This window comes from Scardinius erythrophthalmus (assembly GCF_964197995.2).
Source record: "Scardinius erythrophthalmus genome assembly, chromosome: 5".
Lineage (NCBI taxonomy): Eukaryota > Metazoa > Chordata > Actinopteri > Cypriniformes > Leuciscidae > Scardinius > Scardinius erythrophthalmus.
This window is the reverse complement of record NC_138225.1, coordinates 25,261,294-25,278,053: the sequence shown is the minus strand read 5'-3', so window position 1 is coordinate 25,278,053 and position 16,760 is coordinate 25,261,294. Positions and strand designations below refer to the sequence as shown.

At 38.6% G+C, this 16,760-nt stretch overlaps 1 protein-coding gene across 1 annotated transcript in view; it reads left to right on the top strand.

Moving 5' to 3' along the window:
* Window positions 1–16,528, top strand: part of efnb1 (ephrin-B1) — a 35,619-nt gene extending 19,091 nt beyond the window's left edge. The window contains exons 3-5 of the mRNA XM_081365874.1: window positions 10,677–10,769; window positions 11,087–11,236; window positions 12,806–16,528. Of these exons, the coding sequence (XP_081222000.1) occupies window positions 10,677–10,769; window positions 11,087–11,236; window positions 12,806–13,191 (629 nt within the window). The 3' untranslated portion in view covers window positions 13,192–16,528. The remainder of the gene's footprint in view (window positions 1–10,676; window positions 10,770–11,086; window positions 11,237–12,805) is intronic.
* The last annotated feature ends 232 nt before the right edge of the window (window positions 16,529–16,760 follow it).

The window sequence follows — 16,760 nt, the reverse complement described above, 5'->3', positions numbered from 1 at the left end:
AGATGTTTCCAGACATCTAAACTGACCAGTCAAACTAGAATCCTCTTTAAAACACACACAAACTCAAGAAAAGCATATTGAACTAATTATGCTCTCAAAATTCCTGAGTAAAAAAGCATTTACTGTGGAGATTTCTACCCGGGTTTGTCTGTCTTACTCGCACTACTTGTGGTTAAGGTTTATGGTGTGTTTTAATTATTACATTAATGATATTTTGTGGTTTGATAATGAATAGTTAGGTATTAGCATTTAGCTTGTTGTGAATAGTGCCTGAGCAAATAGATGGAGCTGCAGACCTCGTTAATACTGAAAAATCATTAGGGGTCGCTCTGCCCACCCGCCTTGAGGGTGTCTGTCAGGCTTTTTTAGTTGCTACAGCGTCACTCCAGGTGCTTTTCATCCATCCACGAGAATCTGCTGTTTCTCCTGTCACTATATTAGACTTTTTCGGCTTGGTGTCGAGTTTCTTTCTCTCAACCTCTGTGCCTCTCCTGTACCCTCAGTATGTTGATTTCTATGATGCTGACTATGTTTCCTTTTCCAGCAGAGCTCAACACTCACCATATTGTCATGCCACCCGTGCCGTACCCTAAAACGGCCCCTTTAATCCATTTTAGGAAGAACTGTCGAGCTCTTTGATTCTCTCTTTATGGTTCAGCTGCACCCTCCATTTCGTCTGTAATTTTAATTTAAATCTTTCAGGACATGTTATAGTATAAATCTAAATTTAGAGATTTAATTCATTTGAATGATCGACTCGATGTATAGAAGGCTGCACACGTCCCGGGATTCTCAAGTCGACATGTAGACAATGTAGTCCCTACAGAGGTTCAGTGCATCGGCTCCAGAGGCCAAGTCAGCGTCTTGAAATCTCCTCGCTCCTTTCCTTTATCCATGTAACTATTTGTCATGTCGTCTCCAGTCTGTCTGCTGAGGTTCTTTGAAGCAGGCCGGGTCTGCGCTCACGCATCTTTGTCTCAGCCTCCGAGTCATACATGTTAACCTTATCCTCTCGAGCTGTGCCGCAACATTTAGCTCAAGTGCTCCAGTCCCCTTATGCTGTTCCCTAAAAAAAATATTTTTTGGGTGTAAAAAGACTTGTTTTCAGAGAATATATTTTGCATTCATTTTATTTCCCTTACCACATTGGCATTATTTTAAATAAATCTAACAAAATTTGTTTATGCTTAAGGTTGAAAAGTGAGGTTTATGCTCAAAACAATTAAAAACAATTAGCCATTGGGGTGAGAAAAATAAACTTCAAGATTAAATTGCATCTCAAATCTCTAGTATTCTCAAGTATTTTTGTTTTCAGACTCTGTCATGTAATGTTTGTTACAATAATGTTTGCTGTAGTAAATAAAACTGTTTATTAGCATTTATTAGCGAAACTAATATTAACAACCCGATATAATTGAAATACTTGGTTTCAGGATGTTTCGATTTTGATTGGAAAACAAGATTAAAATACAGATGAAAAAAGTTTTTGTAGTGTGGTCCTCATTCGGGTAATACAAGTTTAACCAATGAAATAAAATATATTTCTTATTTCATAGGTTCCTTTGTAATCAAAATCATTTAGGCATGAGTACAAAAACATGCAGTCCTTTTGACATCGCTTTCATCCATGCGTTAAGTTATGTGTGTTTTTATTGTTTGGGTATTTTTCTATGTCTGGACTGGGGTCAGTAAGTCTGTGCTTGGTCAGATTCTGTGTCTGTTTCTAATTGTGAAGAGAGATTCTGAGAAGTCACTGTCTTTTATGGCCTGGTTTAATTCCAGTGTGTCTTCCAGAAAGACACTGTGCTGATCATGCCACTCTTGTGTGGATTCATGAAGCAGTTCAGGTTTGAAACGGATCCTGGTTCATTGTTTGCGGGCGGCTTCAGAACCTGAATTCGATTCAGAACCATTTGGATGAGAGTGATTTGAGCTCTCGTGATTTAGTAGCGTTTCTAAACGATTTCTGCAGTTTAGTGACCTGATCATGACATTTACTTTGACAGAGATCAGCTCTGACCCTACGTTTATAAAAAAAAAAATTTGATTTCGAAACCAAACCACACCATTTACTCATTCGTCAAAATTTTACCTCTATAAACATATCTTGCTGAAAGATATCAAATTTTCAAAAAAGCTGTGTACGGTATGTATGTGTGTTTGAGAAGTTGATTTGAAAAGCATGACAATGGAAACAGTACCGTCATACAGTCAAGGGAGCGCTAAAGATGATGGAAAGAGAAAGAGAAAAAAGCAAAGGATGGAAAGAGAAAAAATGGTGTGCAGTCACAAGATTTTGCGATTATAACTGCATGAAATGCACGTAATGACCAAATGAGGAGGAGTGTGTGGCTGCTAGAAAGGCTCTAATGGTTTATGCAATGTTTTCAGGATTAAGAGCGTTAAAAAGGGCTAAATTAAGGGTTGTTTAGGGTGAGCTTCTCTTCCGTGTGACTGTGTCGAGTGTGTGTGCGAGAGAGCAAGTATGCGTTCGGTTCTGTGTGTGTGTATTTTTGTATTAAGGCTGTGTCAGCAACATATGATTCTGATTTCAGACAGTCCAGCTTTGAAGTAATTCTGACCAAACCGCTGCACCAGAATGATGAGTGTGTGTGTGTTGTGTATGTGGGTCTTTGTGTAACCTCTCACCATAACTGTCTCTCAGGCCACAGCTGAAGTATGAAAATGAGTGGCTTCATTTCGCTGTGGTCGCTCTGGGGTGAGAGAGGTCAAATATCACATCGAGCTGTATGTGTATGTGTGTGTTAGATGCCTAATTTAAACTACCCCTTTAACATGCACAAAAACGAAGAGCAAACGGTTGGTTTTAGCCGCTTTGTAATGCGAGAAGAAAATGGCTCCTATTGCAAAGGGCTATTGGATAACAATCCAATATCCACCCAGCCTGATATATTCTGCTCTCTGAAATGTTTAACCCGCTATTGCAAGCAGACGTCTAAAGCATGGTATAAATCTTACCTTTTGTAAAATGTAAAGTTATGTTACACTAACGTTTATTATAGTAAAATTGATCTTTGCTGTGTTTTTAGTTATTTTAGTATTCTGACATGCACAAATTGGATATTCACTCAATTTCACAAAGAATCTAATTTAACAAGTATATTTTAATATAAAATTTTATTTGTTTCTTTTCATTGTTGCAGCGTTGCCTCAAAAATCCTGGATGGTTGGGGCCACATCATACATTTCTTTCTTTCTTTTCATTTTCATATACTGTATATATAAAATGTAAGTTGTATGAATCTTTTTTTTGTTTTGTTTTTTTCTCACTCTCTCTTTGACTTTTACAATTGGGTCTGTTTTTGCTGCTGTGTCCTCAAGACTTGTGTGGGTTGATAGATTTTTTAGCTTACAATTTTTAACAGGGATCTTGCTAAAACTTAACTTCAGGTGCCCGTTTCTAACGTTGAGATCTTCTGCATCAAAAATCTTCTGTTCTTCAGAGTGGCGGGTGCTATACACAGCCAGAAATAGCACAAAGTTTGGCAGACTTTCCCACATTTTACTCTTATCATTAGGTATTCTGGTGTTTGGAATAATAGTATCTATCCAGCTTCCTCTGTGTTACTTCACCGTGACTGAGAGGGCCAAGTTTCAGAACTCTGAATAGGCATTGTTGACGTGCAAATGTGAGGTCAACTGAATAATAAACTGCTTTTTAAATTATAGTGAGCTCTTATTGTAAGCATTCATTTTGTATACTTTATATACACAAGAGTAACACACAAACACACTCTCTAAATCTGTGGTGCCTTGCAGACAAACACTGGCTGAATATTCAGTTCTATGCTTGTGGTATATCTGACCTCTTTGGCAAGTAAGTACTAGTACAAAAAGACATAGTCAGCTAAACAACTTTTTCTCCCCTTTGAGGCAGAAGCGAATGAGAGCGAAAAGGAAAGAGACTGAGAAAGAAAGCAATATAAGACAGGGAGTTCATCTTTCTTTGTCTTATGGGACATCGAGCACCAGGTGCACCAAACCGAGCAGAATTTCTGCTGTGTGTGTGTGTAATGTCACTCTGTCTTACGATCAGTGTGTGTATGGATGTGGTTGCTGTAGTAATGGCCACTGTCGCTGTAGTGATGCCCATGCGGATGTCCCAGTGGGCGATGAAGGTCAGTGATGCATGATGGGTCACACACTACCCATGGAGCTAACGCACATAATGAGTGTTTGTCTGGGTGTGTGTTAGAGACAGGGAGCGAGTGTGTGAGCCACATTAGAACAGAGACTAATTGACGTTTAATTACATTGCCATTGTGCACAGTCTCTGTTCTCTCTCTAACGCACACAGGTTCAAATATGACGAGGGCAAGCAGGTCTTCAAGGCCAGGATCTGAATGAAACGTGCTCCTGTACATGTTGAATTCTGGGAGATCTGGATTGCTGCCGTCGAGAACACACACACACTCCGCTTTCCCCTCTGCTTCATTAATCACAAAACGCTTTACACAGAAATGCTTTTAATATAGTCCGAATATAATAAGCATAATGGTTTGTGCTGGTGTTTTGAAATGGTCTAATTTGCGAGAACACAGATAGCCATCTTCAATCAGTAACAGAATGTGCTGGTCGTTTTCTTCACTTACAGGTAATTTGAGTGAATGGGTGGCAGTGTTTACTAAAGAAAGAGGAAAGAAATGAAAGAATGAAAAAGAAAGAAACAGGAAGGAAATAGAAAGAGAAAGAAACAGAGGGATGGAAACAAAGAAATGAAGTAAGGGAGGAAAGAAAGAAAGAAACATGAGGAAGGAAGATATAAACAAAGAAAGAAAGAAAGGAGGAATGAAATGAAGAGAAAGAAACAGGAGGGATGGAAACAAAGAAATATAAAGAAAGAAGCAGGAAGTGATGGAGGAAAGAAATTCAAGTAATGCAGAAAGACATGGACATAAAGAAATATAAGAAAGGAAGGAACAGAAAGCAAGAAAGAAAGTGGAGGGGAAAAACAGAAAGAATGATGGAAGAGGAGGAGGAAACAGAAATGTAAAAAAAGGAAAGAAAGGAAAAAATAAACAGAAAGAAGTGATAAAATAAACAAAAAACAAGCAGGAAAAAAATAAAAGAAACAAGCTGAAACAAAAGAAAGGAGCGAGTGGTTACATGATAGAAGTGTTGAATTCCATCAGTCCAGTGATCCATGCCGAGAGAGAGAGAGAGAGAGAGAGAGAGAGAGAGAGAGAGAGGGGAACAGCAGGCCGAGCCTCCTCTTGTTTCATTCCTCCCTTCCTAAAACCTCATGAGTGTGTTGGTTCATTTTGAAGGATTTTGTACTGGAACAATATAGGATTTTTAGGCCCCTAAAACACACACACACACACACACACACACACACACACACACACACACCTTTATGATGTGCCCACTCAAACAAACACTCTGAACCTGTAGGCAGAGATGACAAATGTATGAATTTTTTTTTAATCGGATTGAGTACTTCTGTTTGTATGTGGATGTAGAAGCACATGGAAGTCGGTGAGGTTGGATGAGTATTGCATTTTAATTTTCTTCTACAACACACACACACACACACTCTCCCAATGAGCTGCTCGTCCTGCGGATTTAAAGGTCGGCCGTTATGCGACCGCTGGAGCAGTGCAGCGATCTAATTGGATGAGCTTTTGGAATCAAAAGAAGATCTAATCTAGCTGTGTCTGATCTGATGAGTTGTGCACGTGTGTGTGTGTGTGTGTGTGTGTCTCTCGGAGTGATCTGTCACTGGCTCTCTGTGTTATGTCGACTGCATTAGAATGAACGCTGACCCAAATCTCACAGACAAACACACATGCTCACCCACCAAAAGATTGAACCTTTAGCAGCTACATTATACATTGTCTGTCTGTCTCGCACAAAGCTGTTTTTCAGATCTTTCTGTGAGCGCAGTGGTCTTGTCCCTGAAGGTTCAGCCCGGAGCTGTTGGCTACTGTGGCTAACTCACTCAGCGAGGCGTCTTTTCCTTCTGCTCTTTGTTTCAGTTACTCATCAATCAGAGACTCGAGGGAAACAGCACTGGGTTCTGCCGACTGAAACGTAAAATGTTACAGCTTAAAAATATTCGTTTTGAAAGCCTGACTCAGCTGTGGTTGTGAGCATTTAAAGTGTGTTCATTGAGGTCTGGATTCTCTTATTCTGTGAGACGTGATGGGAGAACTTCAGCTCAATCAGGGCCTGTAGTGTTGATTTAACAGCTGGATGATCATTCGAAAATGTGGTACAAAAACCTGAGACATGCTGCTGAATAATCAACGCTTCCTTTGAAACTGAACTATTCTTCAGTACTGAATGTTAGAATCTTTAATATTTTGGAAATAGGGAGATTGACTGAATTTCCAAGTATCTTAAGCCACTGTTTTGAATTATTTATAATAATTAATATTATGAATGATAATCATAATAAGAAAATTCCATACAAAGAGACTTGGATGATGATAATAAAATAATAATAACATTATTACAAAATCTATTACTATTATTTCCTTCTCATTTCCTCTTACCGTTTTAATTTTCGCTTTATATAATATATAGCCTAGTATACTAATATATATTACAGTTGTCAAATCAATCATTGTGTGTGTGTGTGTGTGTGTATATATATATATATATATATATATATACACATATACTGTCAAATATTGTAATATGTTTATTTTATGTGTGTGTGTGTATATATATAATATATATACACACACAGACACGCACACACATACATGTGTGTGTGTGTGTATATATACACACACATTTTATATAAACATTACAATATTTGACAGTGTATATATATATATATATATATATATATATATACACACACACACACACACACACACACACACACGCACACACACACACACACATTATATTTTATAATGTATCAGCCACCAAAGCAACACAAAGTCACTCTTTCTATTACAAAAGAGAGTCATGCGAATTATATTTAAAACAGATTATAGAGAGCACACAAATGCCTTATTTTTCGGCTCTAAACTGTTAAAATTTAAAGAATTGGTTGAATTACGGACACTTATTGTTATGTTTAAAGCAAAAGATAAAGTATTGCCCACAAACCTTCAACACTTGTTTATCCTTATAGAAAATGAAGGAAGAAGAAAGGGACATTTTAGGTATCAAATTGCAAGGACAACAGCAAAACAAATGTGTACTTCAGTGGTGGGAGTGAAAGTTTGGAATTCTCTGCAAAATGAACTAAAGCAATGTAAAAATATATTTCAGTTTAAAAAAAGATTTAAAGAGAAAACAATGGATTTGTATGAACACTTATAGAAATTGATGATGATGATGATGATGATGATGGTTGTGATTATGGTTTGCTTTTGCTTTGGATGAATACTTATAGAAATTGACGATGATGGTTGTGATCATGGTTTGCTATTGCTTTGGAATCTGTGTCAGGTTGATGTTTTGGTTTCTAGTTTGTTTCATTTGTTATCGTCATGCATTGATGGGGACTTGATATGTTGAGTTTTTTGATATGTTGAGGTTTTTTCTTTTTTTATTATTGTTGAGGGGGCAGGAAAAATAAGATATTCTTCACCCTGCCTCCTTTTCATCATGGTTTTATAAATTATATATATGAGGATGATGAAGTAAGTTTTGTTGGAAAAATATCCATGAATGAAATAAACATAATCAATCAATCAATCAAATCAATTTAATCAGCCTGGTGGATATATTGGACTATCACTATTTTTAATAACTCGTTGCAAAACTATGAAATGAAAATATTGGCCAAAAATACTTAAATAATACTGTGTTTTTCTACTTCAGGGATTGTGTGCGTGTTTGAGAATAGATGAGGCAGGCATGAGATGGCTCCATGATGGCAGAAGAATGAGCGTACAGCTACAAACAAACACTGATACATACACACACACACACACACACACACACACACACACACACATAAAGGACACCCACACTATATGTCAGTCAATAAGAGATGCTAACTGGGGCAACACTATATTTATTGTGACAAGACTGAATATTTCATTCTTTGTCTCTCTCTCTCTCACACACACACACACACACAAACACACACGCACAAACACACACGCACACACACAAACAGAGAGGCAGATGGTAAATCCCCAACCCCTTCACATTTTTTTAATGTGCGTTTACACCTTGTTTTAAATCTAAATCACGTTAATCTCCCAGCATGGTCATCTGGGATTTACATGTTTGTGTGTTGCGTTTACGGTATATTCTTTTTAGAAATACCTGCTGTGTTCTCAGTAATGATTTTGCACTTCTTGGAATTCAGTTCGACATGAGTCCGTCTAGAAATGAAGAGTCTAATTCAATCCATGCAGAAATGTCTTTCTTTTTTTTAGTGCACAGAGGCAGGAAACTATTAAGACCAAAATGTTCTGACCAGTTAAAATCCAGCAGTGATGTAGTGACAACAGAATGTGGCCGCAAAAATGCTTCATAGCCAATCCATCCCATTGCTAACAGTACACAGGGTGGGATTACCCTGCCTGTCTGGAATGTCTGTTGTGTTTAGCCTGAAGTGAGAGTGTGCTGGAGTCAGGGTGGTGTGTGTGTGAGTGTGTACAGCAGCACCGTGTGATGCTATTCCGTGGTTGGCACGGTGACAGGTTGGCATGGCGCTACCGTAAGGAGACTGGCACTCTGCCTACTGCCATACATCTCAATCTGCATGACATCATAGCAGCTCCTAGCAACCACACACATCACCCCTCCCCCATACACGCCCACAAAGGACCATTCACAATCACTGTGCCCTGGCCTTTCTCCCTCACTGGAGTCTCTCGCAACTCCTCCCTAACAAGAATACATACTTCTGCTCTAAAGTTTCATAGAGCCAATACTGGTCCAAAGAATGATAACTAGAAAAAAACTTGCTCTTTAAGTGATGGCAATGTTGAAATTGAAAGCAAGAAAGTCGGTATTCGCGGGATCCAAAAAACAACAACAACAACGACGAGGGAGCCAAGCATTTTTAGGGAATTAAATATTAAAGAGTCAATTGACTGATGATTTTATTAGCTGACAAATCACAGAATCTGTCATTAATGCAGTCACCTGATTATATGTGTTCCATTATAAATATCACTCTGTTTTGAAAGAATCTACAAAACTCTTTTGTGAAAATGTATGTTTAATTACTAGTAATGGTTCATGGTTCATTTCAAATCAGCCATAACTGAAAAATAATTTACAGTTCAGTGAGGGAGTTCATTGCAATATCCGTAATGACTCGTCTCAACGATTCACGCAGAACTAGTGATTCTGATTCAATCTGCTTACTCACAAGCAAACTGGTTCATAAGAGTCATTAGTTTGCAAAATGGATATTATGGTCCGCTCAGATGTAATTTGTAATAAGTGGCTATAATTTTAAATTATAGTCACAGCTTTTTTCTTTTTTTGCATTTTCGACTCTTTTAGTTGTAGTCTGAGGACCTTATTTGCTGTTCCATTTGGAGGAAATGATGGTTCAAAATGCACATGATATATTACTGTTAGCTTTAGAATGTTTTAAAACAGATACTCGTAGTGAACTACGCCTTACTCCGTTATCCGGTGCGAACACAGTACGTACACTGCTACTGCAAAATGCACGAGTGTGCGAAATGGGACACACCTTTTATCTTTATATTATTCCATGATTAACTTTAGCAATAAAACAGGAAACGCTCCTAAATTAAAATGATCTTCTTGTTTGTTTGAAGTGTGAAAACTTTTTTGACAGTTCAGGAAAAAAACATTCCTAATTTTAAAGTGACAAAGCCAGTGAGGAACCCATCATAGTCTGTGTGATAGCTGTGAATGAGTGCGCATTTTAGTGAATAAGCATATTTTCTTATCTTACCTGTTCTGTAGTTCTTCATTAGTGCTTACACTTACACAAGCACACACTCAGCACTTCTCACTCACACCTCTTAATGAGCACAAACTAATGGAAGCTAATAATGTGTATGTGTGTGCGCGTGAACTTGTGCGAGTCTAATTGGGGGTTAAATTGAATGATGGTGGATCACCCGCTGTGACAATATCGGTTTATTTAACTACATAATGGGAGTGTGTGTTTGTGCATTTTCTATATATGCTTGTGTCTCTTTTGTATTGTATTGTTTTGTGGCATATTTTTCAAACTCACAAGGATCATTCTGTAGAAATTGTTGAGGCTTTTGGGCCAACGAAAGAAAAAGAGAAAATTCATACACATGGCTTTTCTTACTGCATTGCTCTCTCTCTCTCTCTCTCTCTCTCTCTCTGTGTGTGTGTGTGTGTGTGTGTTTGTGCATTCCCATGGGATCAGATTACTATCATAGGGACTAGTAACAGGAGAATACACTGAGCTTTTTTCATCTTGTCCATATTCTGAGACACACACACAAACGTTAGTTTGTTTTTGGATGTTTCTAAGGTAATATTAGGTTGCAATGTCTGATTTAAGGGCAGAATGAGCATTTCCTTAGCCAAAGACTGTGTGTGTATATGTTTGCATGTGCTTGTGTTTTGCGTGTGATTTATAGAGGTAAATTAGGGTTTCCTTTTCCTGCTTTGGTTTGCAGCAAGAACTCCAATCAAACGTCCTATAAATCTAAACCTAATTCACCCCAACAATCACTAAACCCCTCTCTGTCTCTCTCTCTCTCTCTCTCCAGCAACTTCTAATGGAACACAGGAAGGGTTGGAAAACAGAGAAGGTGGAGTTTGTAGCACGAGATCCATGAAGATCATCATGAAAGTGGGCCAAGGTGAGTTACACAAACACACACACACCTTCTTTATCTTGAGCATGTCCAAGGGTAAAGTTATTTAAGCCCCATTTGGTGAATGATTAAGTCAGCTGACTCATTATCCACCAATTAAATTGTAGTTGAACGTGATCCAAGTTAGCAAGTTAGTTATAAATCTCTAGGATTTGTACTCTACTCTAAGGCGCCTGTCTCGTCAACAGAAACTGGACATTTTAAAATCTAAAGGAATACATTCAAACATATGCTGTACTGAAAGTGATTTCCTTGAAAGTTTTTTGTTCTTAATTTGTTATGTATGTGATTTTATGTTTCAGATCCAAATGCACCAGATCCAGATTTAACGGACCTCCCAGACCGGGACCAGGACAATGAGATCAAGGAGCCCACAACCAGCCCTTCCCGCAAGATAGACCGAGGCCGAGAGAGAGACGTAGATGGGAACGGATCCATAATGCCCGACAGAGGTGAGGAAACACAAATCATCTGTGTTTACGCCACTTGGTTTGGGAACATGATGGGGTTTTCCTACAAATGACATTGGGTATTCGGAGGACAAACTGATCTAAGTTCAGCAGTGAAGGTCTACCACAGTAAATCTTACCAAGAAAACCAGCAGATGAAATACAGCAATGCAGAGCTACTGCCTCCCTCAGGCAGGTGTGCGTGTGCAAGAGAGAGACAGGAGTTAATGTAGCATGTCTTTATCACGTCCTAGCAGCCATTAACCCACGGGAGGTCTAAACTTCATTAGGAGAGAAAGAAAGAGAGAAACAGAGACAGAATCATTAAGAAAGAACAGAGGGACTCGTGCTGCATCTCTGCAGTGATCACACCACACAGATTCTTAAGGTCAGGTTCTTCTGCTCCGAGAGGACACTCAGACATTAACTGCTATTACATCTCAAAATCTGCTAGTCGGCGGGTTATCTGAACAACTGGTCGACTAATTGGTATAATTAAGCGAGGTTCAGGATCAAATGATTCCATTTGGACATGCTTACATAAGATTTTCAAAAATAGCTTGACAAACAAAATAAAAGGGTTTTATGGCACATTTTTAACAGTTAAAGTCGGCATAAAATGTAAATTCACTGCATCTATTTTCTATTTGCATGTTATTGATATTATTGTGAAAGATTCAGCCGTTTTAAAGCTTTTTTTTATTTCCACAAAAATATTAAGCAGCACAACTGTTTTCAACATTGATAATAATAAGAAATGTTTCTTGAGCAGCAAATCATCATATCAGAATGATTTCTGAAGGATCATGTGACACTGAAGACTGGAGTAATAATGCTGAAAAATCAGCTTTGACATCACAGGAATAAATTACATTTTAAAATAATTGTCATTTGTAATAATATTTCACAATATTGCTGTTTTGACTTAGTATTTTCGATCAAATAAATGCAGCTGTGGTAAGGATGAAAATACTTCTTTTAAAAACATAAAAAAAAAAAAATCATACTGACCCCAAACATTTGAACGGTAGTGTTAGAGATTGAACCTTACTAAGGATGACAAGTTGACCATTGTGAACCATCCCTACTATTAAACCATGAATTCTTCTTAAATTTTGTTTGTAAGACATTGAAATACAAGGCTAGTTTGCAGTGCTAACAGTTTTGTACATGCTGGACTACCGTTTGGAAGGATTATTCCAGTCTGGGTGTGTGTTGTTTAGCTTCATACTGCTGTTAAATATACTTGACAAAGTGGATTCTATTGTCAAGCAAAAGTGTGTATTCATAATGCCTGTTTAGCTTCAGGAGTCATCGTTTCAGCTGGCAGCGCAACAATAAACACAGCAACAGTTTTATTTACTTTAATAGTTGCTCAGTGCCAATGCTAACAAACACAAAGTTTTGTTTCTACAGCCATTGTCTGTTATCTTTGCCTCAGACAACAGAGAGCGACTCTAAACACTGATAATCGGAGTGTGTGTTGCTAACATAATCTTTAAAGAAATAAATTACAATGAAAAAGAAAAACGAGTGTGCGCCATTCATAACGGCTTTCTTTTTCCCTCTCAGACACGAGAAACCAGGATAACAGTCCTGGTTCAGTGGAAGGGATTTTTGGCTCTAAACCAGCTCTCTTTGCTGCCATTGGAGCCGGCTGTGTCATCTTCCTCCTCATCATCATCATCCTCATCGTCTTGCTCCTCAAGCTTCGCAAGAGAACCCGCAAGCACTCGCAGCCCAGGGGCGGGACTGCCCTGTCACTCAGCACTCTGGCCACGCCCAAAGGAGCCGCCCAGGCTGGCTCAGAACCCAGTGACATCATCATCCCCCTGCGGACATCAGAGAATAACTACTGTCCACACTATGAAAAAGTGAGTGGTGACTATGGGCACCCCGTCTACATAGTGCAGGAAATGCCACCCCAGAGCCCTGCCAATATCTACTACAAAGTCTGAGAGAACGAGAGCGAAGCAACCGCAATAAGAACTTGTTTTTGTAAGGTATTCTGACTCTTTTTTTCATTACCTAACCCCGTCTGCTCCGCGTGCAAGAGGATGGAGAGGGAGAAGTGGAAAGGAGGAATGAAAAAGACTACGTGGATGATATTCCTCTCAGATTTCCTTCCCGCCGTCCCTTTTCCGAACACTACACTGTGTGTATGTGTGTGTGCCGGTCGCTCTCGATGTGCGTGAAATGGTAGAAAACCTCCCCAAGTTGCGTGGCACTCAGGCACGGACTTCACTGCTGAAGAACAGCCGACAACCAATCACAGAAGGACACTAGAGTGACATCACAAAGCAGGAAGCTCTCATTCGTGTGTGGTTTTTGTACCTTTACAACTCTTTGCTTAGTTTTTTGTCTCTTTTTCATCTCTCACTCCATCAGTGTTTTGTTTTTATCAGTATCAACCCAATTCTTGCAGCTTTCACAGTCTCGCTCAAAGAAATGTCTTAAGCACTGTTACTAATGCCGATCTCTTTTTCACACACTCAGTATGTCCTCTCATCTCATTTCCTAGCGTCTCTCCGGACACTCATTCATTTTACATGCTGTAGAGGCAATTGAACAAAAACACACTGACACTCATACACACACTTTGGTGTTCATGGGTCAGTAACAAACAGCCTCTCGGTGGAAAAGTGAGTGAGTGAAATAGGGAATTTAATATGTAAACACCAGTGTCAGACCTTCCAGAACTCCCAGTCTGCTTTTCGTTCATTTAAGAAACAGTTCAGTTGAAATCCTCTCTCCTCTCAGCCGAAGACAAGTAGATATCCGTTGTCAGTGATGCGTGAAGTGCTAATATTTGTATTTTGCCATTATTTTTTATCTCCCAAAGGTTTGTAGGTCAAAAAAATCTTAAGGGATTTGCCTCTACACCATGAGCCTATGACCTCTTTTCAGTCACAAAACATGCTAATGCATATCTTTGCATAATTTAGTTCACTAACGTCTTTTTTGTGCGTGTATAATTCATGTCTCGCTGTTTGGATGTAGACATGGACTCTTACCAGTATGACCGTGTGTATGTAGAGTACCATGCAGAAGCCAAAAATCCATCGACATACACATCAAATTATGCCTTCACCTCTCCATCCTCTCAGATATGCACATCACTTATCCCTGTTTGCATACAAACACACGCAGAAAAAAACCCCGTAATCTTCTACGAATCCTGGAAAATCTAGTGCTAGATCTATTTTTATATGGACTGCACGTGAAATGATAAATAGTAAACAGTGGCGGCAGGTGTGTTTACGCCTATGCTAATTTAAAAAATTAGCAGCATTTGCATCTGGCCTCCAGCGCAGCCAATCAGAGGAAGCCCGATATTTCTCTGTAGCTTTCTCGTAAAATAGATTTTTGAAATTATATTTCGATTAGGGTTTATTGCTGTTGTTTTTTGTTGTCAATTCCTCTTAATTTAGTTTCTAAAGCCCGAGATTATGTAAATAATGTATGTTGGGAAGAAATGTTGAATATAAAGTTCCATTTTATTATAGACCCTGTTAATTAAAATATAATTAGGATTTTTGAAAATGCAAAAGCTTTTGTAAATAGTCTTTTTTGGAAGAAAGACATTTTGTAAGTAAAAGTTTCCAGTCTCATGGTTTTCTCTTTTATTTCAAAATTGTTTTTTCGTTTCGGTTGGTTTTTGATTAAGGAGACTTAGAGGTCCCTGTAGAACGGGTTTTAAAAGGTCAACGAAAAGAAGCATAAAGACATGCAAGTCCCTTCACATACATACACACGCACATACACACACTTTATCCTCCCTATTACACAAGGGAATTATGGTATTTTTGTTTTGTTTCATTTTTACAAATGCTGTGATGGAACCAGGTCAAATATTCCATGACATGGTTCAAGGAGGAGAGAGACAGTTATTACTCAAGAAATGTTTAAATACACACTCACACGCACACACACACACACACACACACACACTTAACATTCATTCTTATAGCACACAATATACATACAGTATATATAAACACCATTAGATACAGGGCAAGCACCAGCAAACTACATAAAAAAAAAAAAAAAACTGACACTAAACCAGCAACAGCTTGTGCAACTAAACTGAATATTTATGTACGTTTGTCTGAGTGTTTATGGCAGATCAGGTCTTTACAATTGACATTAGAAGAGCACTTTTTGAAATTCATGGCTTTGTTTTTACCATTGAAATGCAGGGGTGCACTGACTGCACCAGTCAGCTTGTGAAAGCGAACAAGTCGAAGTATTGCACTGCAAAAAAAAATATTTTACTGGAAAAAAGCCCCAAAAAAGGTATGGATTTTTGTTTTTTTTGCAGTGCATTAAAAACAGTTACCCCAATTTTGGCATCTCTGTACATTATTTAACAGCAAACGCTATGAATGGTTTGTGTAGTTTATGGATCAGCGCTGCTGTAGTGGGAACTTATTCAGTGACTGACTGTCTTTTGCTGCTGGCTTTTTGCAGCTTAGCTTACACATTTGGTTCGCGGCACTCTTAGCAGCTGTAAGGAATACACTTCTTTGACATTTGTCTGTACCACAACAATAGAGTGAAAAAAAGTCAGCCATCTTGTTTACCGGAATAGACTTGAGGCTTTGATTCCTCCCTAATGCTGCGGTTAGACACCTGTGATGTTGTGTGGATCTTTCAGACATCTGTTAATAGCATTTCTCCCAGTGAAGTTGACTTATTTGAGGAGAACTTATTCAAAACTCAAGCATTCACGCAAACATACGCACACACTCTCATAGCCCCCCCCCCCCCCTCCCCCAGCAAAGAGACAGATTGGTGGTGACTCTTGACCCTGTGAGGATTAACACAATATTATGAGAGAGACAAATCTAATGAGAAAACCTTTTCCCTGGCCTAGATTCATCCCCATCGCACACAGTTCATCCACTCTTTCACAAAATTTACTTGTTCATAGAGCGGGTCAGTGCAGTGCTGAGGCCTTAGGCCAACCGCGAATCCCACAAAAAATGTTCAGAAAAAAGCTTGTGCTGCACAATGTTTCCTCCTGCTGTTGCTGATTTTTTTAATTATTATTCAGTGAACTACATTATTATTGTTATAATTTTCTTTTACTAAGATTTTGTTGCAGATTTCAGTATTATTGATTTAAGTTTTGATGTATGTGTTGGCAGCGCTGACGCCCCCGTGGCGACAGTGGTTTTTTTTTTGTTGGTAGAATTCACAGTGTCCTCAGAGTTCCCCCGATATATGACACTAAAGCCAAGTCTCAGCCCTCAGAAAGCATTTTAAAAGGATAAATAAAGTTTTTTCCTATGGAAGCTGCTTGTCTCTTGTGTTTGTGACCTCTTGTCTATGTGAGAGACACAATGAGAGAGAATGAATGAATTTGCATGTGTTTTTGCAGCAGTCATTTTCTGTCCGATATACTTATGCTATATATCGGTTTTTCTATCTTGAATACACACAAACACAAACTGTGCTGCTATTTCAAACATAACAAGCTGTCTCAGCGAGTGACGTTCTCTGTGTCACAAATATTTCATAATGC